This window comes from Vicia villosa, linkage group LG7, assembly GCF_029867415.1.
Source record: "Vicia villosa cultivar HV-30 ecotype Madison, WI linkage group LG7, Vvil1.0, whole genome shotgun sequence".
NCBI lineage: Eukaryota > Viridiplantae > Streptophyta > Magnoliopsida > Fabales > Fabaceae > Vicia > Vicia villosa.
This window is the reverse complement of record NC_081186.1, coordinates 105,046,748-105,071,787: the sequence shown is the minus strand read 5'-3', so window position 1 is coordinate 105,071,787 and position 25,040 is coordinate 105,046,748. Positions and strand designations below refer to the sequence as shown.

At 34.8% G+C, this 25,040-nt stretch overlaps 1 protein-coding gene across 1 annotated transcript; it reads left to right on the top strand.

Moving 5' to 3' along the window:
- The first annotated feature begins 3,691 nt into the window (after positions 1-3,691).
- On the top strand, positions 3,692-6,866 carry LOC131618161 (transcription factor bHLH62-like). The gene is made up of 8 exons (XM_058889424.1): positions 3,692-4,655; positions 4,914-5,135; positions 5,264-5,329; positions 5,462-5,530; positions 5,640-5,702; positions 5,798-6,019; positions 6,268-6,370; positions 6,479-6,866. The coding sequence occupies exons 1-8, from the start codon at positions 3,900-3,902 to the stop codon at positions 6,514-6,516; spliced, it is 1,539 nt and encodes a 512-aa protein (XP_058745407.1). The 5' UTR covers positions 3,692-3,899; the 3' UTR covers positions 6,517-6,866.
- The last annotated feature ends 18,174 nt before the right edge of the window (positions 6,867-25,040 follow it).

Sequence of the window (25,040 nt, the reverse complement as noted above, 5' to 3'; positions counted from 1 at the left end):
TTGTTGATTTAGTTTAGTTTTTATTTTGTTGTTATAACTTTTAATTTTGAATTTGTACAAACTATTAATTAAATTATAATTACATTATTTAGTAATATTAGATTTATAATTTTACTTTCTTAATTTTAATATTAGATTTATATTTAGTTTATTGAATTAATTTATAAATTTTAATATATTTAGTTTATTAATTTAATTATATATATATATATATTTGGTTTTTTCAAAAAAAAAAAATATTAGTGACGTGATTTCCATGTCACTAAGTAGTGACATGAAAATCACGTCGCAACATTAGACATTAAATGCGCATTTCAGTTGACTCCTAGGCAAATTTAGTGACGTGATTGCCATGTCACTAAATAGTGACATGTAAATCACGTCGCAACTAAAGTTGCTTTTCTGACCCAAACGCTGCTACGCCTGCTCTGACTGAAAATGCATTAATCTCTGATCCAAAGTTTGCGACGTGATTTTCACTTCACTAAATAGTGAAGTGAAAATCACGTCACTAAAAGTTGCCACCTTGCCTCCTGCGACGTGAATTTTCACTTCGCAAATATTAGTTTGTGATGTGATTTTTTGATTAGTGGCGTGATATTCACGTCACTACTGAGGCTTTTTTTTGTAGTGGTTTATCGAAAGTCATGTTCATCAATTTTTACAATTTTGGTTGTTCACACAAACATGTGTAAGAACCGTGTCCATTTAGCGTCTCAAGAGTAGCTCATAATCGCTTAAAAATAAATGTAATTGATTGCTTACTGTTAGGAGTAAATTAATGGTAAATTCAGGTGTTAATAGAAGTGATTTAGTCTCCAAACCAATGCAAAAATGTGATGAATCCATAGGTTTTTATTAAGAATTGAACTGAATAAGTTTAGTTCGTGCGTAAAGCAAATCGAATCACTTGTGGGTGTTATTGTTGCAGGTTCTGAGCTGAATAAGAACTTAAGAAGAACATGAGGAGGAAAGAAAGCTGGAAGTCTCAAAGGCTGAAGAAAAAGATGGAAAGTACAAAGGGCGCGCCGCGAGAGTTCCTAGGCGCGCCGCGAAGATATCTCTGTTTGAGGGGCGCGCCGCGCCAGCCCGTTGCCGCGCCGCGGCCTCGGCGTTAAAAGCCCAAAAGTTCTGTTTTAAAACCCTAGTTTCCAAGTGGTTAGATATACTGGGTGGGAGCGAAATTAGGAGAGCTATCTGATTCTGAAGCTGAGAATAACAATAGAAGGTGGATTCTTTACCAATTGAAGGCATTCTATTGATGAAGATGAATTCCTCCATTGATTCTTGTATGTTCTTTATGTCTATGGAGAGCTAAATCCCTCTTGTTGAGTCTAAGGTAGTAGTTAACCTATGAATATACATTACCATTGATTAATCCCTGTGAACAATTGTTTGAATTTATTATCAATAAGAAACCTTGCTTTTAATTTACATCATTGTTGAATCTTTGATCGAAAGAAAGGATTTAACTTTTGCCCTAGGTTACTATATTGATTCAATTGCAATTTGCAGAGATGGAATTGTAATTGGGTTTTCATAATTATCGTTCTTAATTACTATTATCGTTATTGTGATTTGGAGAGATCGAATCTCATACCGGTAAAAGTTATCTAATTTGATTTGCAGACATGGAATCTTATTTGAGGATAAGTGAAGATAATGATTCAAAGGATTGTTCTATTGTGAATTAATTGATAATTGTATAGGATTAGGTTGATGAACCCTAAAGACTCAACATCTTTCTTTATTTGTTAACACAAAGTCCTTTACTTGCTTTTATTTTATTATTTGCTTTTGATATTATTATTAGTATAAAACAAACCAGCCCAAATTTCTTAACTCAAAATAAACAACTATAGAACGGCAGTGATATTAACCAATCCCTGTGGATACGATATATTACAGAAAATATTTACCCACAAATACTTTCAACACTTACATCACTTGATTGATGTTTGATATTTTTTAATTGACACACAAACTACAGACGAGATACCTGGCAGTGGGCAGGTGACTCACCCTTAACTAGTAAATCACACCTATTTGAGGAACTTACCCTAATTGAGGGATTCACCCCTAACTGATGATTCGCCCCTAACTAATGAATCATCCTTAACTAAGGGATTCACCCCTAACTGAGGGACGCATCCCTAACTACGGGATTCGCCTAAAAGGAATGAAGGGCTTAAAACTATGTAGATGATGAGCTTAATCACTTCTCCCTCTACAAGTCTTCGTGGTTGGAGAGAATATGTAATGATATATTTGTAAAGACCCACAATATGGAGATACGGACCAACCTTCATCAAGCGCTCACCCCAAATTATGTCACCTAAGCATGACCCCTACTCAGTAGGTAGCTCTTTCTGAGAGGAAACGTGGATGATGACGTGTACGGGGTCCATAACCAAGTGTGGAAGAAGTGATGACCACGATTCTCTAAGAAATAGGCAGTCAACATGTTCCCTTACTCAAGGTGGAACAGTTACTACTTCTCAGGATTCCTCAAATCCAAACTCATAGGCCTCTATAAATATCTTATCCTTAGGGTTGAGTAGGACAATTCACTATTCATCGAAAATATCTCAAATACATAATTTTCCACTACCGCGAGTTTGCTGTAACCTCATATAAAACACCACAAAAACATGTTTCACACCGTGAGCTTCTCTAACACCCAAAAACTTTAAACTCCAATGGTATCACACATCTATACTTCTTTTTAACCGGTACAATTATTATTTTACATTTTATCTTTCATAAAATATTTAGTATTAAGTGTAAGAAAATTTTAGAGTATATTGATCAAAATACTATTATTATAATGAGACGATAAAACAAAATGCAATTGAATCTTACGTTTAAAAACAGAAATAGTAAGAATATAATATAATGAATAAATACACAGCACCAAAAAAAGTAAATTAGAATAAGTAGAATGGAGCAATCGAAGTTACTGGCTTCCATTATATTATATGCAAAAGTTTAAGAAAATGATGGGCAGGAGACATTTTGGGTTTTTGTTTTGACGTTCAATGCCCGGCAGTATACACACCCTCCTCCGCCTTTTACGGAGATATATGCTCCGATACTCCAAAAATAAGACACAGATAAATTAATTAATAACTAATTACTCACTCATTCTTCAATATAATACTATATACATAACAAAATTTTAAAATTACATGATTAATTAATTTATTAATCTTTATAAAACAGAATCATCTTTATCCTTAAATAATACTTAAAAAAATTATATATAACAAAAAAATGTTAAAACTCAAGAACAAGATAATAAAGAATCTCTTTAGGTTTATTCAGAGATTCAAAATTCGATTTCAACCTTAAATATGCAACACTGTTAAATTTTCTTGAGAGAAAATTTTACTATTTATCGTGATTCTGCCCAATTCAAAAAATTAACCTCCACAATTATGTTAAGAGGATATTCAATTTTTTTTAAAAATTAAAATATTTTTAATATTTTATTATTTTTAATATTTTATTATTATCCTATTCTTTTCAGTTTTTTATTAAATATTCTTAAGAACAATGTACTTTGAATAACAACAGTTCTATAGTTATAGTTTACCTGTATGACACACTTTACTAAAGTTCCTTTAGTAATAATATAATTATTATCATAAAAAAATAGTAAACCCAAAATTTCTATTTAACCCCATGATAGCCTAATCTTTTTCCTTCCCTCCCTTTCCTTTCTCTCTCTTTTCCCCTAACACTCTTTCCTCTCAAGTCTCAACTTCAATCAAAATCCAATTTTGATTCTTGTTTCAAGGACATAAGAAAAAAAACATAAGCAAAACAAAAACAACCTCAAAATTAAGTTCATTTTGTTCTGTCTCATACAATTCATCATAATCCTATCCATTTCCACTATGGAAAACCAGTTTTTTATGAATGCAGGATTCGAACAGTCACTTCATCCTTCAAATTCTCCAATGCCAACATGGCAATCACTTTCTTCATCCATGGAAGTTCAACCGTCACTACTGAATTCTTCCTCAAACCAATCCCAAGGTTGTTTTTTCAACCCGAATTGGGAAAAGTCAACGGATCAAAATCTCAACTTTGATTCAGCACTCAGTTCAATTGTCTCATCTCCTGCATCGCCCCCGATCGAGAATCTTGTGATGAGAGAATTGATTGGAAAATTGGGAAGTTTTGGTGAGATCTCACAACAACATTCTAAGCTCAACAACAACGTTGTACCAATGCCTGGATTTTCACCTGATCCTGGTTTTGTTCAAAGGGCTGCGAAATTCTCTTGCTTTGGTAGCAAGAGTTTCAATGATAGAAGTAACCATAACCAATTGGTTATGAACAATGTTGAATTACCTCAAAGATCTGTTAATTTAATGGAAAATGGAGCGAAATTACTATCAAGAGTTTCGAGTAGTCCTTCGTTCAATACAATTGGATCTCAAATGGTTAACATAGAGAACAAGAATTCACCATTGCAACAAGAATATGAAGGAATTGAAGTAGGTAATTCTCAAGAAGAATCTACAATCTCTGAGCAAAATACTCCAAATGGCGAAATTGGTGTGAAAGCTTCACTTGACATGAATTCAAGGAAAAGAAAAAGCTCTTCTTTTAAAGGAAAAGCTTCAAACTCTTCCAATCCTACCAAGGTAAAGCATTAAAGCTTCAAATTTTTAAGAATTCGGACGCATTTTTGTCACCGCAACAATTCGGAAGACACAATTTAGTCTCTAAAAAAGATATAATTTTTGTCTAAAGATCGAGACTAATATGTTCGTATACAGATTAAATTGTTTCAGTTTTTTCTCAACGGGAAATTTAATTTCACTATTTTTTTAAGTCAAATTTCTTTTTTTTAATGCTGATGGGAATTTTCTGAATTTCATAATTTTTATTTTTTGTTTTAGGGTGGTGAAGACTTAAATGCAAAGAAAAGCAAGTCAAATGAGGGTGGTAAAAATGAAAATGATGGCATGAATATAGAGGAAGATTCCAAAAAAGTTGCTACTAATGCAGAGGAAGAGAAACAGAACAAGAGTAACTCAAAAGCTCCTGAACCTCTAAAAGATTACATTCATGTCAGAGCAAGAAGAGGTCAAGCAACTGACAGTCATAGTCTTGCCGAACGCGTAAGAATTACCGCTTTTTGTTAATATGCATTTCTCGCATTCACAAAAGTCAGCATATCATTAATCGTTAAATTTAGATCAGAACCTGATCAGTTGAGTTAACATTATATAAATTTGTTAATAAACAGGTTCGCAGAGAGAAAATAAGTGAAAGAATGAAACTTCTTCAAGATCTCGTACCAGGTTGCAATAAGGTAATACAAGCAAAACTTAAAAGTTGTACTAAATTATATTACAAAACAAATCAATTTAATTTCATGTTAGTAGAATTTGTACATTTTACTAATTTAGCTTATGCCTATAAAATTATTGATTATTCTTTGTAGGTTACTGGAAAAGCACTTATGCTAGATGAAATTATAAATTATGTTCAGTCATTACAACGGCAAGTTGAGGTAATCAATTCTTCACCAATAAGCATTGATCTCAATTATGAAATGTAATAATTAATTTTTTTTTGTTTTCTTGCTCATTAAGTTATTGTTATTTTATTTTTCTTTTCAGTTTTTGTCTATGAAATTGTCTTCTGTTAACACAAGTATTGAAAGTGTTGTTGTATCAAAAGATGTAAGTTTCAAGTCTCTTTGCTTTTTCAACAAACTTTTGTTGCTTTTTTTTTTATATATTTATTTTTTAATGATTTTTTTTCTTTTTGATTTCAGATATTTCAAGCAAATAATTCATTGCAAAACTCAATATTCCAAATAGATTCTTCAGCACCATCTTTTTATGGGACACAAACCCAACAAAATCAAGTTATTCATAGTAACATTCCTAATGGAAGTGGGACACATTGCTTAGTGGATTCATTGGATTCTTCTTTGTGCCATAATCTTGGCATGCATTTACCTTTACTAAATGGATTTAATGAAAATGGATCTCAGGTAACAAATTTTTTTAATTACTTTTCTATAAATTATCGACCGGATGGATAACTCAACTGAAATATGTAAAAATAATCGTAATATTTCATATGTTTAAATTACGACGGCTGAAGAGTTGAATCTTTTAAAAATTATTTTAAAATTTTTACCAATTATTTAATTGATGATGTAATAGAAAACCAGATTGTTTCACTTCTAGTTTTTGAATTTTTCTTAATTAATATTTTATTTTTCTAATGATTTTTCAGTTTCCTTTAACATTTTCTGAAGAGGACTTAAACACCATTGTTCAGATGGGATTTGGCCAAACTTCAAACAGGGAAACACCAATACACTCACCAAGTTTCAACGGTAATAAAAAACCAGAAAAAAAATAAAAATAAATGAAATATCATTTTCATTAGGAACATAAAATTTGACCTTATAATTAATCCAATTTATTTATTTTTTTCAATGCAGATTCAAATCAAGCAACACAAATGAAAATTGAACTCTAATCACCTTTCATTACGCCTGAATTGAAGCTCAGAGGAATAGAAAAAAATTAATTCCAACAACCCCATGGATTATAATTAAGCCATTATTAATTTAGTAGAACATTTTTTAGTCTATTAAATTAGTCATTTTACTTTTTTATTTTTATTTTTTATTTTTTTCCTTTATATTATTTCAGCTTCTAATCTTCTGAACAATTATATATATTTTTTCAAGTTTATAAATATTCAATGTAAAATCTTAGGACCGATTCTGTATTCTATGGTGCAAAGTATTATGATTATATTGCACCAATTGTAAGATATAGTACTAATTGAAGAAATATATTCACCCAACTTTCATTATCTCTCTACATTTTTTTACTATTATATGCTTTTAATTTCAATAATTCCTACATCACATCAAATCCACAAAGAATTTTCGTGGGTCTTGGATAAAATCTCATTAAAGGTCAAGTCACTAATCACACAAAAAAAAGTCTAATTAGAAATTATCTTGCAAAATCTTGTTGATATGATTCTCACTTGTGTTGTAACCAGCTGTATTAATAGTAGGGTCTCCTTTTTATCTCAAAAGTCTAATTACAAATTATTACTAATACTTTTGTTTAACAATTTCTTAATAAATTCATATAATCTATTACTATTTAAAACTTATGTATTATTGTATATAATTGTGTGAAGTCGATATCATCTGCACATCATTGCAGAGATATATCTAGGGGTGTTCGCGGTGCGGATTGGACGGTTTTGACAAAAAAAATCATCCGAACCGCAAGAGAAAAAATCGTGCGGTTTGGTTTGGTTCGGTTGGCTTTTAAAAAAAATCCGAACTGATCGTACCTGATCAGAAGAATCGTCAAGGCGTAATGTCTGGCTTGAAGAGCAAGATGGGGGGGTACCTGCAAGGTTCTCCGATGCTTAAGTCAGTAGCTATCAGAGAATGAGGTTTAGAGTTGAGAATAGAATACCTGACCCTCTAGTGAAAGAGGGTATTTATAGCCCCCAACGCTGGGCCAAGGTTCCCTAATTGGGCCAAATCCAACTGGAGGCCCACGTGCTAGGGAACTGCCAGAACGTCCCATGCTAGGGCTGAGTCAGCAGGAGACTCACGTTCTGGATGCACATGGCGTAGGGTTCGGAGATGGTTGACCGAATCCTTCGCTGAGACGTGACGCGTGGTCTTCGTGCGTGGATAACTCCTTGACGGTTATCTAGTAAGTAGGCCCAAAGGTTTGGGCCTGCTCGGCCAGGGTCTTCGCGACGGGCAGCCCCTATCTGTTCAGTAATTGGGCCCAAGGGAAGTGGGCCTGCTCGGCTGGTAATCAAGGGTTGGGCCTGCTCGGCCCAGACCAGAACAGGAGCCCCCCAAGTCATTAGCCTAATAAGGGTGATGACTTTAACGAGGAGGTTTAGCCGAGCACGGTTCCAAATCATTGGCTCCTCGAGGGTTTAGGTCGGTCGCCCGTTGTCTTGATTTTTAACCTTATTGGTTGTTACTCATTAGCGTGATTGACAGGTGTCAGCTGTACAGGCAGTAATCATTATTGCGCCGCTTCTAGGGATGAAAGTAGACGGCGTCTTTTGGAGTTCTCAAGATCCTTGGGACGCGTGGCAGCTTTTCGCGGAGGGAGCCGTCTTTGGGGTGTAGGCAATGATGGCGTCTCCTAGGCTGCCTAGGCCATCATGACACCCTTTGGCCTTCTTTCCCTATATAAGGAGTGAGGAGGTCACTCATTTAGTACTTAACATTTCCCAAGCCTTCAAGATCCGCTCATTGCTCTTCTCCTCGTTTCGTTCATATCCTCTTCGCTTCCTCCAAGTAAGTTCTTCGTCTCCTTCATGTTTTTGTTTAAGTTTTATGCATTAGTTTTGAGTGAGGCGAGCATGGTTGATGAGCGTGACGAGGAAGGTTTATTAATTAGCCGAGTAAGCCTAAAAGATACACCGTTTTTCTCGTGCGTTTGCCGAGTGAGTTTTGAGTGAACGGGGCTAGAACGTTTGAATGAGACGTCCAGCTCTTAGGATTGCTAGAGAGTGGTATGAAGGCCACGAGCGGTGGAGGTTGCACGTCTTGGTGAGGGCATGAATTCGCCGACCTCCGCTGCGTGCGGCGTATATATTTGGAGAACACTTTAGCTCGTCGGCCACTTGATGATTGGGGGAGTTCTCCTCGTCCCTTTTCCTCGCCCTTTCACTTGACTTGCGGTGGAAGGGTGGATTTGACCAGTCGAATTCACGGTTTCCTCTGCTTTTCAGGTAAATGGCCGACGAGAACAAGGATGATGTCGTCTTCGACATTTCAGATGGGGAGGAAGCTGTTGGCGTGCAAGATGACGTTCCCGTCGTAGAGACCTCCCCTAGGGCACTTGATGAATGGGTGGCTGTAGAGCCGAGGATGATTGCATCGCGCTTCACGAGTCACCCCAAAGAAGCCTTTAACGTCATCGAGGACCTTGACGAAGACGAGGAGCCTTCTTGGGGGGCTTTTGTGCCCAAATCTCACCAGAGGGTCTGCTCGCGATTTCCCGGCCCCCGTTTCGCAATGTATGAGTTCGTCTTTAAGGAGGCTGGTCTCCGTCTCCCGTTCACTCATTTGCAACGGAGTGTCTTCAGTTGGTTGCGGCTCTGCCCGTCTCAGCTTCATCCCAACGCTTTGGCGTTCTTAAGGGCCTTTGAGATCGTGTGCGGGTATTTGGAGGTCGAAGCAACTCTGCCCCTTTTCTTTAGAATTTTTCATTTGTAGAGGTTGCGTGATCGGGACGGCAAGTGGAGTTGGGTGTCGTTTAAGCAGCCGAAGAAGCTGTTCGCTATTTACCAGGACTCTGTCAAGCACTTTAAGAACCGGTATTTTATAGTTAAGCCGCTCACTCCTGATGCCGAGAGTCATTTGTTCGAGGAGCGCGAGTATATTGAGGATGGGGTGAGGAGAGTGGGCCCAGCTGCTCGGTTCCCGTTAGAGTGGCAACCTGACCATTTCGAGCGTGGGACTGACTATTACATCTTCCGGGACGAGGATCTCAACGAGCGCGATACAGGGGGGTATCAGCGGCTCGCTTCTTTTGTGGACGGGTTTAGACCGGCAATATGTACATATCCTAACGGGGATCCCCTATTCGAGGAGGACGGAGGCCCTATGTTAGAGCCTCGGCACATCAACACCAAAGCTGTCCTCGAGTGCGGAAGTTACGGGGACGCTATGATTTTGTTAGGTGAGATAACTATTATTTGCTCAAACGACACCTTTTTGGTTCTAACTCTTTATTTTGCAGGAAAAATGGCCGACTTGCACGACAAAATTACGAAGATGCGGGCCAAGAACAAGGGGGCCGCCAAAGTGTCTGGGAAGCGATCGCGGGTCGAGGAGGTCAAGGCGGCTGCCGCGAGTGTCCCCGACAGTGGCTCTCCCTTGTCTGTCGGGACGAGCTCGCGTGGTTCTCCGGCCGGAAAGAAACAAAAGAATGACGGGACCGGGGAGTTTCGCCCTCTTATCATCGACAACCCCTCCGAGGAGGACATTGTGCTGCCTTCTTGTACCCTGCATAGGGGGATCTTCTCAAAGAAAAATGTTCTCCTCGAGCGGGAGGAGGTGAGGCACATCGTCAAGCGGGACAGGGTGACTCGAGACAAGGATTTGTCCGAGGACCTCGAAGGGATGATGAGGGTGGCCGCCTTGGCCTTGGCTCTTAACGCTCAGAATGTTTGTCCTCAGAAGGACTACGATGCTCTTCAGATCAAGTACGATGGGCTGGAGCACGAGTTCGAACAGTACAAGGACAAGTATGAGGTCCAGAGCGGGATAGTGGAGGATCTCGTCAAAGAGCGCAACAAGGTTGCGGACTTGGAGGCCGAGGGAAAAAGGCTCCGCGAGAGAATTGCCGAGTTGGAGAGGGCTCATCTCCCTGCTGCCGAGGAAGATGAGGACGAGAAAGCCTTGGTGACGCGTCCTCAGCTTCTGGGCAAGGTGAGGGAGCTGGAGGTCGACTGTGTAGCTTCCTTGGGGGTCGGTTTTAAAGCTGCGGTGGATCAGCTGAAGGTCCTCAACCCGCGTTTGGTGACGAAGGGCATTGGTCCATACCATAAGGTCGTGGATGGGCGAATTGAACCGAACCCGGAGTTCGAGGACTGGGAAGATGAGGAGGAACCCCAGGGTGAGGATGAGGGTGCCGAGGACGAAGATGGCGATGTTTGACCAGTGTTTCATTGTTATGGCCTGCGTGTCGATGTTTTGTGGCCTGCGTGCCAGTATTTTGTGGCCTGCGTGCCAAGGTAGCTAGTTGGGTGATGCCCGAATAATTTTTTGTAATATTTGGATATCTCCGGCCAATTTGGTCGGTTTTTAATAGTTTTATGCTCCAATGTTTATTTGTGCTTATCCGATGTATGTTGTGTTTATGCTTGATTTGCGTTTGTGCTCGACCGAGGTTTATGGCCCGGGCGTGTGAGGAACGGTCCGGGTGCGCAGAGCAGGTGTGCGCTATAAGCGAGCGCGAGGCCGCGGTCGGGGCCAGGTGCTCGCGGCGTGAACGATCCCATCGCGAGCTGGGGTTCTGCCGTGCAGGTACTTCCGCGGAGGGTCTGTGTGTAAGGCCCGCCGTGTAGTCGGCTTTGCCTCCTAGTAGGGTTATCCGACTGAAGCTGTCGTGGAGCATACGCGCTTGTACCATGGCGCGAGTCCTCGCCCGTATCTTCCTCGTGTTCGTCACGAGCGGCCGGGTAGTGTTAGGTTGTTTCTAACTGTAGTAGCGTCTGAGTTTTTCAGCATTCCAAGGTCGAGCTAGTTTTTCGCCGAGAAGGTTCTCGAGGTAATACGCACCGTTTTCGGTTTTATCGTACACTCGGTACGGACCTTCCCAGTTTGGGGCTAGTTTGCCTTCGCGTGAATCTTTCATGTTCCTACGGAGCACTAAGTCTCCGACTTCGAAGGAGCGCTTGACGACTTTGGTGTCATGTCTCAACGCTATTTGTTGTTTCAATTTCGCTTCTCGCAGGGAGGATCCTGCTCGGATCTCCTCGACCATGTCGAGCTCTTCTCTCATGGCTTCGTCGTTGAACTCTTCCTCTAGAGGTGACTCAGTCCGACGAGACGGTTCTCGGATCTCCACGGGGATCACGGCTTCTGTGCCATAGGTTAGCCTGAACGGTGTTTCGCCCGTGGTTGAATGCGGGGTCGTCCTGTATGCCTAGAGGACGCTGTGTAGCTCTTCGTCCCAAGCTTTTTTCGCCTCGCCCAGCCTTCTCTTCAATCCACGGAGGATGACCCGGTTGGCGGCTTCGGCCTGTCCGTTGGTTTGGGGGTGCTCGATTGAAGTGAAGTGCTGCTTTGTCCCGAGTTTGGCCACGAATTCCTGGAATTTTCTGTCCGTGAACTGGGTGCCGTTGTCGGTTATTATCGCCTGTGGTACACCGAATCGAGCGAGTATGTTCCTCTTGTAGAATCGGAGTACGTTTTGGGATGTGATTTTAGCGAGTGCTTCAGCTTCTATCCATTTTGTGAAGTAGTCTACAGCGACCACCAGGTATTTGTTTTGGTAGGAGCCGACCGGGAAAGGTCCGAGGAGGTTTGCTTCTGACTTTGGTTGCTTACGAGACGCGGTGAAGTGGCTTAGGAAAAGATCCTTCAGTTCGGTCCAGGAGTGGATGGAGTTAGGGGGCAGATTCCTGTACCAATTCATCGCGCCTTTCCTTAGTGTGGTCGGAAAGATGCGGCATTTGATGGATCCACGTACCACGTGGTAGTCCATGACAGCTTCGATGCTCCTTATATGGTCATCGGGGTCGGTGGTCCCGTCATAGTGGTCCAAGGCTGGTGGTTTTTCCATCCCCCGGGGAAGACGAACACGCCGGATTTGCTCGGACAAGGGACTGCGGAAATCCTCTTCGTCACTGGGTTCAGGGGAGTTTGAATGTCTGCCCCGCTGGGGCTTAGTGCGTGGTTTGCCCGAGATTTTGCGGTTGTCTTTTGGAGAATGCTCGCGGACTTTCTGCACGGCTTTGGAGGGGCCTTGGCGCTCCTGCTCGGGTGAGAGATCTTTGGCTTCAGTGGTTTCAGGTTTCTGATTCTTCCGCGTCTTCCGAGGAGGAGAGCGGGAATAAGACCGCTGGCGCCGGTTTCTCCTCGAGGGGGAGCGAGACCTAGATGGACTGCGCTTGCGACTTCTCCTCGGGGGAGACCGCGAAGAGGAATAGGAACGTGACCGATGCCGCCTCCGCTGGGGGGAGCGATATCGTCGCCTCCTTTCCAGGTCGTGGATGCGGTCGCCCTGTTGGCGGATGAGGTGGTTGGTCTTCTGCAGCTCTTTGAGTAGGAGAATGGCAGTCGGATCAGCGCCCTCGGGAATGTTGATCTGTTCCTCCCCGTCCGGGCTATGGCTTCTTCGTCTGTCAGAGGTGTGGGTGAACGAGGAAGCGTGTTGCCCGTCTCGGGTATCAGTTTCATTCACCACTTGGAGCTGGTCTGGTTCAGTCTGGGGCCGGGTCTGCCCGTCTTCGCCGTTCTGAACCTGTCCTTCAGGACGGGTTTGTTCGACGTTCTGGACTTGTTGAAGGTCGTGGACATGTTGAATGTGCTGAGTCTGTTGCCTCTGTCCGGTAAAAGCACGTTCCTGCCGGCGGCGGTTTGTCAGTTCGCGGCTGGAATCTTCAATCAGTTGTTCCAGGACAAAGGGATCAGGACTGGGTGTGTTGTTGTTGGCCATGACGATGGTGAAAGGTTATGCTTTGATCTTTGTTAAAGAAGGGGGAGCAAGGTTCCCACAGACGGCGCCACTGATCGTACCTGATCAGAAGAATCGTCAAGGCGTAATGTCTGGCTTGAAGAGCAAGATGGGGGGGTACCTGCAAGGTTCTCCGATGCTTAAGTCAGTAGCTATCAGAGAATGAGGTTTAGAGTTGAGAATAGAATACCTGACCCTCTAGTGAAAGAGGGTATTTATAGCCCCCAGCGCTGGGCCAAGGTTCCCTAATTGGGCCAAATCCAACTGGAGGCCCACGTGCTAGGGAACTGCCAGAACGTCCCATGCTAGGGCTGAGTCAGCAGGAGACTCACGTTCTGGATGCACATGGCGTAGGGTTCGGAGATGGTTGACCGAATCCTTCGCTGAGACGTGACGCGTGGTCTTCGTGCGTGGATAACTCCTTGACGGTTATCTAGTAAGTAGGCCCAAAGGTTTGGGCCTGCTCGGCCAGGGTCTTCGCGACGGGCAGCCCCTATCTGTTCAGTAATTGGGCCCAAGGGAAGTGGGCCTGCTCGGCTGGTAATCAAGGGTTGGGCCTGCTCGGCCCAGACCAGAACACGAACCAAACCAAACCAAACTAATACGGTTTGGTTCGATTCGGTTGGTTCGGTTTTTTACAAATATTTTATTGAGCCATAATACACATATAGATGACAACATAATTTTGTATTTAGACATTCATACACTATCAAATAACAACAAAACTCGTCATATTTTGACAACAATTTTCCATTTAATATGTAAAAGTTAAATTAGAAAAAAGTGGAATATTAAATATAAAATAATAACATAAAACAATATAAAAAATATTATAATGAAACAAAATAATATAAGAGGCAAGAGATTAGTGAAGGTGAAAAAGAAAAAAAAGTGTTGAGAGATTAGAGAAGAAAATGTGCGATAAAAACGAAACTGAAATACGGAACATTTACATAAAAATAGAAGGTGAAAAAGAAAGATTATAAGAGAGTAGAGATTATAGAAGAAGAAGGAAGATGTATGTGGCAAAGAAGGTGCGATAATATTATTAGAGATTTGAGAAGATCGGGACTAAAATTATATGTGTAAGGATGGGAAAATTGTTGGTAATCATAAGGCTAAGGTATAATAGGTTTAATTTTTGGTTGGATGTGAGTTAAGTAAAATTTAGGTTGTAACATAATGCGGTTTGATTCGGTTTGGTTCGGTTTACAAAATACAAACCGCAAACCGAACCAAACCGTACGGTTTTGTTAAAAGATGACCCAAACTAATCCGAACCAAATGCGGTTTTTTGCAGTTTCGGTTTGGTTTGGTCTGATTTGCGGTTTTCTATTGGGTTGGTTTGATTTTGATCACCCCTAGATATATCTTTCAAGTCTGAGAATAATATAATAGACAATAAAAAGTTGTATAAAAAAATTTAACTATATCGCATTCTCATACTCAATTCAAAACTTCGAACATCTGATTAAATTAAAAAAAAATATAATTAAGTAATAGTAATATTATTTTATAAATAAAAAGAATCTTTGGTTGGCATTGGGTGAGATTATGACTAGGCCCAATGAACCTTGCATGGAGCTTTTAATATGATCTTACCAACTTTTGATATTAACTTGTGAGTAGAAAAAGGGGTTTGTAGTGGACTTCAGGTTTGGAAAGATACAATAATTAATAATATATTATTAGGCTAATATTTTTCTAAGGAGTTGTTAGGAAAAATCCAGTGTTTTGTGTTTAACAAAAGATATTAGAGTTGTAGTCTTAAGTATTTTAATATTGAAGAGTGTATTATTGGATTGTAGATTAGTGTGTGATTTAATAATTAGAAAGATGCTTTATATGTAGTGCTCTACTAAGACAGATGTGCTTTATAATGTATTGTCATATACTTTAATTATTTCCTTTTGTAATTGTTGTTCCATTTGAAAATTAAGTGAAGTGTAGATTAAAAAAATTTTGCTTCTAGCAATTATGTAGAAGAAGAAATATGAGTAAATCAGATACATTAATGAATAAAATGTATAAATAACTTTTCTAATTGATTATAGTACAAAAATGTATTCTAATATTTATACACAAACACTAATTATATTGGCTAAAAAGTAGTAGTTTGTTCACCTATTTACACCGATTGCGTATAGGGGTAAAAATAGGTTGAGCCGAGTTAGGTTTTGTTAAGCCTGAGTCTGGCCTGTTAAAATAAACTGAAGCCTAAGTCTGACTTTTAGTCTGTCGTAGGCTTATTTTTAGGTCTGAGCTCGACCTTTTCGAAGGCCTGGTTAGCCTGTTAGCCTACATAAAAGCCTATTTATTTTAGACATATGTAAATAAGCATTTAAAATATTGTTTAATTAGAAAACTAACTAAAAAAGCAAGAGACTAAAATTTGTTTGCATTGACTTCTTTTAATTTACCTATTAACATTAATTCTATGAGACTATTTGTTTAAGAGAACTTATGAAAACAATGTTCATCACGTGTTTTCATCTTATTTTCACAAAGTCTTCAAGTTAATCAAGTTTTATTTATGTGTTTGAATTCAAAGTACAAAACATAACATAATGATAATAAAAAAAATATTCATATTTATTTAAATAGGCCGAATTGGTAGGCTTAAAAGACTTTATTTAGGGTCTGAGGCCTAGCCATTTTAACTATATAGGCTTATAAAAAAGCCTGGGCTTTTTCTATTTAAAAAAATTAATGGTCTGGCCTTAACTTATATAGGTTAGTTTATAGACCTTTATTATTGGTCTGACCTATTTTCACCCTTAATTGCGTATAATGTCATACTTTCTATATTGTTAGGAGTTCGTGATATGATGTATTTGTCATATTCTTTCTTCTTTATTCAAGTGTGTATTTTGCACTTTAAACATTCATGTGTCAATAATCGCTTTAATTATCATCTATACAAATATAAAATATAAATTAATTATCAAATTCTAAATCGATTCTAATACTCTCACAATCTTCAATAAATTTTATGAGCATAAGAAAGAATTGACTATCTTATAGTTGAACTATTATGGATTTTGAATCATCTTTATTGACTTGAGAAGAATTTGAATATCTTAAATATGATTATTAGTTATTTGAGTAACATTTTATTTAATTTTAAATCTAAAGAAAATAATTAATAATATTATCGGTGTAAATATCAACTGACTTTATTAATAACTAAACTGAATTGAAAAAACCAAAAGACCATTTTTAATGAAATTTCTCTTTATAACTATGGTGTCCATGAGACATGAACTCGATAATTTGATTTAATAGTATCATTTTATCATACAAATTTGTTTCAAATTGTAAACTTTTTTTCCGCAAATTATATATATTACTTTATCATACTAACACAACATGAATATTTCTTTTCTTATAATATCATTTGTTGTTTATTAATTTTTCTTCTTCCACCTTATTATTTTCATAAAGAAAATTTTATATAGTAATTTATACATAATTTATATTTCTCATAAAAATTAGTTACAATTTTTAATTTATATAAAAAAAATTAATTTAAGACAAAGGTATATAATATTATTATATTTCTTAGTTTATGCAGAAGATAATTAAAACAATTAAATTGTTACAGTATTAAATTAGAATAGAAAATGTTAACCTGACAGTGTTGTCTCTAAAAACTACAAACGCCCAATCATACAACGACGTCTCTAGGGATTGATTCTCTATTATTTTATTATCTTCATCAACTGTACATGATGTTTTATTCTTCTTTACAGTTCTTTTATTTATTTAAAATTTATGTCAATCATAATTGTAAGTAATAATTAATTAATAAATATAACCTTCACAACAAACATTTAGTGGTGTTCATATCTGGTACCCTAATTTAATATGTGTCAACTTTATTTTAAAAAGTAAAAAAATATTTTTTGAAAAATATAACACCCCTTCAAAATATTTTTAATTTATGCCAATCATTATTGTAAGTAACTAATTAATAAATATAATCTTGACAAGAAACATCTAGTGGAGTTCATATTTGGTACACTAATTTAATTGATGTATAAAAAAATTCAAAAAATAAACAATTAAAAATAGTATTATTCTTTTTTAAAAATATAACACTTCTTCAGAAAATATATCCATATTTGTTGTTAAATTCAAAATATTAATGATAATATAAGAAATTTGATTCAATTATTTACTTTTTTTTCTGTCAAATGATTACTTAAGAATGAAGGTTTCTTTCAATCTAATTTTCAAACCGTACATGTATGATGTATCTATATCAAGCTTTTGCCTAAAATCACTTTTTATTTAAGCAAATTATACTCAACTTTTTTATCACCGAATTTTATAAATGAAGAGTCGTACTCAATTGGGATTCCTTTTTTTTTATTGTATTGCATAATGTTAAGTGTAAATCAACTATAGAAAACTAACATGTATAACTTTGGATTTGCTATGGAAAAAACAACAAAGTTGCTAACATGAATCTGACAAAACGGCGTGGCAGTGTTTTATCATTAGTAATGTCTTGTATAAGCACTTTTAAAAATTCTAAACGCGGTTTTGATAATGTCTTTTTACTTCTATCTTTGGTTAAAGAGTGTTTGATTGAATATTGTTTTTAATGATTTAGTAATCTTAAGGAGATTTTGAATGGAAAATTTAAGATGAAAGATTATGGAGAAGTTGAGAGGATTCTAAGAATGAATATCATAAAAAATAGTAAAAGGGGTGAATTTTTCTTGATTTAATATAGTTAGTGGAAGAAAGTGATGGAGCAATTTCGAATATTATAGGTTAAATCAGTCAATATTACTTTGGATTACTACACTAAAGTTTCAGTTATGAAATATCTTTAAAACAAAAAAAAAATGTTGGATATTACTTCTTATGTAAGTGGAGTTGAAAGCATCATGTTGTATATGGTTTATAGTATATTAGACTTAACATATTTAATTTATATAGTGTTCTGGACTAGCTCGACGGCTAGTGGTGACTCAATAATCTTTGCTCAATCACCTGAGAGTAGTAAGGGGATCTGGGCGTGTCTCCGAAGGAGGGGCAGGGGAGATGGCGCTCTTACTGCCCTTAGTTGATTGGGCCAAAGTTATTGGGTTGTCCTAAGAGCAGATAGGGATTGGGCCACCACTAGCCGTCGGGCTAGTCTATGTTAGAAATATCCTAAGTCCTACATTGGTTAGACATAGAACTTGAAAATAGTTTATATAGAATGACACTCATCACCTTATCAACCGGTTTTGTAAGGATGCGTTAGGTCAAACTTTAATATGGTATCAGAGCCTATCAATCGGACCAAGGGCCGCCCACCGTTAATATCCATGCATCAAGCCCAAAAAGAGTGTTGGGCGTGAGGGGGTGTGTTAGAAATATCCAAGTCCCACATTGGCTAGACATAGAACTTAAAAATAGTTTATATAGAATGACACTCCTCACTGATAAGTGCCAAAATATCGCTATTTTGAGTATATAATTGTGGCACTTAGCGATTCTATTCTTTTGGTTTTTATAATAAAATCCCAACTTTTATGTAAATATTTGTATTCTTGAGTTTTGATTCATTTTGTGTATCGTTTGATATTTTTTTCCTTTGTTTTATAGGTATTTGTGCATATCTGAGCCTCGAGAAATAAAGTGTCAAAGGCACGGCTTTGATTTCACAATTTTGGAGCAATAAAATGAAAATCATGCAAAAGCTCGCTTAACCACCTTCAAGCGCGCTTCCATAGGCTCAAAATAAGGATGAGCAAAATCATCAATTTGGTTTCCATTTAGTCATTGTTAGATATATCATTGAATAAGCTTTCCAACACTTCGAACCTGATGCAATTCGGAGTTACGGTTCTCAAGTTATGGCGAAAACAAAATTTAATTTTTTAGAGACAGCAGCTCGTTAAAAGGGGCAAAAATCACATTTTTTAGGTTATGTTTTGGGGTATTTGTTCCCAACTCATCAAACTATCATTTTTAGGTTAGATTAGGTTAGAAAACAACTATGAAGCTTGCATTTGGATGATTGGAGGTGGATTGCTCATCAATCGGAGCTGACAAACTGGGAGATTTTCGGTTCATTTCTCTTCCTCTTTGTGTTTTCTCTTATAGTTGGGTTCTGTGTATGTATTTGCTTTGAACTCATGTATATTTGTCGCCCATAGCATTATATAAAACTCCCTTTATAAATTTGTGTTGATTATTGTCTTAGATTTTTGCTCTGTGCTCGGGATTTGGGTTGCTTTAGAGATGAACTTCTTGAATCCTTATCTAGGATGATTATCTGTTAGTTTCTGAACTCTAGAGATAGATTTAGAGCTGACAATCACTTGTGTATCCATTCTTAATGCTTTCGTGTTTGAGTGGCGCGCAAGAGATCGTCGATGCGAGAATACAGATGTTCTCGTGACTTTGTGTTAGAGATAACCTTGGTCGTGAGTTGATCTCGTAGGTGCTCCAGAGATGGACACTGATGTGAGAGGTACGTGATGACATAAACGAGTATCTTAGGTTGAGTATAACTGGTCGATAAGTTTAAGCTTGTGAGAAGTAGATTATATGCAATGCTTGATAAATCTTTTCTTTCCGAAGAATGAATTATTTTTGTGTTAATAATTACTTTTCCATTTTTACACTTTTTTTCATTCAAACCCGAGTTCGAAACCATATAAACTGTTGAATGGCATTCTCACCATCTATGTGGACACTATAAATCTCAAAGTAATATTTCCAAATCTTTTATTGTTTGCCGCTATGTCTGCTTCAACACTCATCTTACCAACTGGTTTTGTAAGGATGAGTTATGTCAAACTCTAATAGTCTAGAACAAACCTCATCTCACTTAAACCAATTTTCCTCCTTTAAATTTAGATGAATTCAATATTTTCACCATCGATATAGTCTGGTTTGGGAGTCAATTTTGGCATCTAGTGATTATAACTCCCTCAATCACAGTGAATGAACTGCAATTTTCCCTACTAAATTTAATGTCAATCACGACTGGACCAATTAACGATTGGTAATCAAGTTCTAATTTTATCGTGATGCTATTTGAAATATATGTTCCTGGAATGGCGGAGGAATTCAATAATTATAATAGTTATGTATATGCGTTTTTATACATATATTTATTTACATCTCATAAATATTTATACAATTGTTTTAAATATATAAATATTATGACATAGCATTACAATAAAATATGATTAAATAAATTTTTGATTGTATTTTTATGTAGTTTGTACCTCTAATTAACCCAAAAACTAGTTAAAATCGTCCCACTAAAATGTTAAGAAAGTTAATAAGACCCTACCAAATGAGAATGTTTTGAAAGTTTTAGAAGGCACTATAATGATCATTAGGGTATGTACCCTACTCTAAGCATATATAGCTTTCACGATTATATCACCCACTTTCATTTGGGGACCCCTCTTTTTGGTTTATCTCTTTTTATCTTCAAATGTAAGGATTAACCTCTCTTTTTCTATTTTGCCAACTTTGTTTCCATGAGTAAAAATAAAATAAAAATTTTGTTTTTTTTGTTGGGGTGAAAAATAACAGAGATTTTATAAAACCTATCATTGTTTTACTTATGATCCATTATTTTGTGCTCTACAGCTGTAAGAGTTTATATGTCAAGGCATTTTAAAGGCACTCACCATCAATGGTCAATTTTTTGTTCCCCTAAAGATAATTTTGTTTAAATTTTGTGTCAATGTCAAACTTGTGTAGAGTGGTGATTCCAAGTTTTAACAAAACTCTTCTTTTTTTTTTTCACTTGAATTTGATTTTAGGTACTTTTAACAACATATATCATTTTATTTTACAAATTTCTCCTTTTAAAATATAATTTATCATATTATTTGTTGTTTTTAGAAAAAAAAAATGTGAATTAATTAAAATATTTAAAAATTAACAAAAATTATTAAAAAAACACATAATTTCTCAAAAAATAATTATATTTAGGAAAAGAGGACCTTTAGTCACAAAATTAATTAAGCTTAGGGACACACTTACTTTGTACAGTAAAAATAAATTAATTTTTATTCGGTCTGACCAAAGACCCAAAATCGACTCAACTATGTTGTTCGATTCAAATAAAGCAGTTCAATGACGGAGAAATATGTGTATTTTTACTGTAAAGCACCAATAAAACAAGTTATTATTTTCATCTCTACTATTGATATGCATTAAACGGCTTCCCTCCATGCACATCGGATAACACGATAGCATTTTAACCTTCTGTCATATATAAGTTTGTCTTAGAGTCTCAACCATGTATTATTATTTTCATACTTAAATAGTCATTAAAATGTTAATCTTATATTATATTTTCTTTTTGTTCACTTCAAAATTTTCTCATATTTTATTAATTTGTGTTAATGTTATGTTGAATATTTATGTATTATTTTTAATAATTTTAAACTTGTATTGTATTTAAAAATATGTAAGATTATAAAAAATAACACATTACATAATAAAAATGTATTATATCTAAAATAATGTTTCTATAGTAAATATTATTGAATTTTTATTTTATTTTTTTATAAAAATTATTAAGTAAGTGATTCATTTTTGTGTGAGATAATTTACAACCTATTTAGCGCCTCATCCAAATAATATATTTTAAATCATATAATATCAAACTTGTTCAGGCTCAAAAAATATGAGGTCCGTCAAAACTGATAGTTTAAAGTCTAATTATCTATTATAACAACTTTAAATATGACATTGTTGACCTTCTAAATTTTCTCTAGAGTTTTTTTATTGTTGTTAATAAAAAAAATATAGAGCTTATGAACATAACTTGGGGCTAAGAAAAATAGAGAGAAACTATGCTAAAAATTGCTAACAATTATAAAATTAATTTCTTCATTCATTTTCTTGATGATCATTACATTCATCAACCGTCTATTTATAACATAAACATAACCTAATTTAAATCCTTCTAAAAAATGATGACTCACTACTATTAATTATAATGAGTTTATAAAATTTGGACCTAATTCATTACATTTATTTATTCAAAGAATAAATAAACCATAAACCCATATTACAATATAGGGGAATCAAAACTATGAGTAGTACTTACAAATTCTTTTGGGATGTAAAACAATCAAAATATTTTCAAATGACTAAAATCAATTTTTTCAAATGGCAAAAATTTACAATCCCAATCTTTAAAGTATTAGTAATTCATATTGAAAAAAATGAAAACAATTACAATTATTTCTCAATAGTGTTAATAAGAGAATAACAGTTGTATTCTCACCATTGACAAGACTTTTGAAAAAGACACAATTTTTCATTCTAGAATTTGACAAACACAACAAACGTGTGTGCTTGTAAAACGTGTTATCCAGCAATTCCAACATTGATACTATGAATACTAGTAACAAACCCGTGCATACGCACGGGTTCTGGTCTGATACGCGCATTTATTTACATAATATATTTATTTTAAATAGAATATTTAAAATGAAAAAATATTTAGATCAATAATAAATTTTTCGTATATCAAAATATTTAGATCAATAAATTTTTTTTCCTCTTATATCATTCTTGGATCATAAATATTTGAATCATAAATATCATCTTTCTTATATATAAATATGTAGACAAGAATATATTTTTTCTCGTATTCAAATATTATTTATGTTTAGGTATCATTTACAAAAATATTTGGATAAATTGTAACTTTTTGTATATAAAAATATTTAGATCAATAATAGATTTTTTCTCATATACCATTTTTGAATAAATTTTTTATGGATCTAAATACCATTTTTCGTATATAAAAATATTTAGATCAATAATAATTTTTTTCCATATACAAATATTATTTTTGTTTAGGTATCATTTATAAAAATATTTGAATGAATAGTAAATTTATGTATAAAAAAATATTTAGATCAATAATAGATTTTTTTCCCGTATATCATTTTTGAATAAAATTTTTTTGGATCATAAATTCCATTTTTCGTATATAAAAATATTTAGATAAATAATAGATTTTTCCCGTATTTAAATATTATTTATGTTCAGTATCATTTACAAAAATATCTGAATCAATAGTAAATTTTTTTATATAAAAATATTTAAATCAATAATAGACTTTTTCCCGTATACCATTTTTGAATTAAAATTTTTGGATCATAAGTACCATTTTTCATATAGAAAAATATTTAGATCAATAAAAAAAATTTCCCGTAGACAAATATTATTTATGTTTAGGTATCGTTTACTAAAATATCTGAATCAATAGTAAATTTTTGTATATAAAAATATTTAGATCATTAATAGATTTTTTCCCGTATACCATTTTTGAATTAAATTTTTTTGGATTATAAATACTATTTTTCATATAGAAAAATATTTAGGTCAATTATAGATTTTTTCCCGTATACAATATTATTTATGTTTAGGTATCGTTTATAAATATATCTGGATCAATAGTAAATTTTTGTATATAAAAATATTTAGATCATTAATAGATTTTTTCCCGTATACCATTTTTGAATTAAATTTTTTTGGATCATAAATACTATTTTTCATATAGAAAAATATTTAGGCCAATTATAGATTTTTTCCCGTATACAATATTATTTATGTTTAGGTATCGTTTATAAATATATCTGAATCAATAGTAAATTTTCGTATATAAAAATATTTAGATCAATAATAATTTTTTTCCCGCATATTATTTTTGAATTAAAATTTTTGGGATCATAAACACCATTTTTCATATACAAAAATATTTAGATCAATTATAGATTTTTCCCGTATACAAATATTATTTATGTTTAGGTAGTGTTTACAAAAATATCTATATCAATAGTAAATTTCCGTATATAAAAATATTTAGATCAATAATAGATTTTTTTCCCGTATACCATTTTTGAATAAATTTTTTTGGATCATAAATATGATTTTCCGTATATAAAATATTTAAATCAATAATAAACTTTTTCCGTATACAAATATTATTTTTGTTTAGATATCATTTATAAAAATATTTGAGTGAATAGTAAATTTTTGGATAAAAAATATTTAGATCAATAATAAATTTTTTCCTGTATACCATTTTTGAATAATTATTTTTTAATCATAAATAATATTTTTCTTATATAAAAATATTTAGATCAATAATAGATTTTTCTGATACAAATATTATTTATGTTTAGGTATCATTTACAAAAATATCTGAATAAATACTAAATTTTTGTATACAAAAATATTTAGATCAATAATAATTTTTTCCCTTATATTATTTTTTATTTTAAAGAGTAAATGAAGTATAGAGAGATTAGGGTAGAAAACTAAAAAGGTGAAGAGAGAGAAAGAATGGTGAAAATAAGTTATAATATAGTTGAATAAAATATTAAAATATAATGGACAATTGTGTGGATAGACCAAAAAACCAACAATTTTAATAGGTGTACAAAAAGTAAGGATGAGTAATTTTGTAAAAACCAGAGCCACTTATTTTCTTATATTATAGATTACCAGATAGATAGTAAAGTCGGTGGAAACGTGAATTTTATATAACAATACGAAATTTTCTTTCTTTAGAAAATTGACCAAGACTTATCTTGGTTCCTCATCTAGTGCTGGAGAACATTAATGTTTTGAAGTTACACTTGATGTGAATCACTAATAATAAGTTCTTAGTTCATGGGTGCACATTTATTTTCTTTCAAACCGTGTTGAAAAATATTAGTCAAGTATGGCAAAAAATTGATGAAACACACTTTACTTTTTTGGTTAAGTAAAATTAATTAGGGAGGGAAATTAGTGTCTCGGGTGTGAAATGTAAAA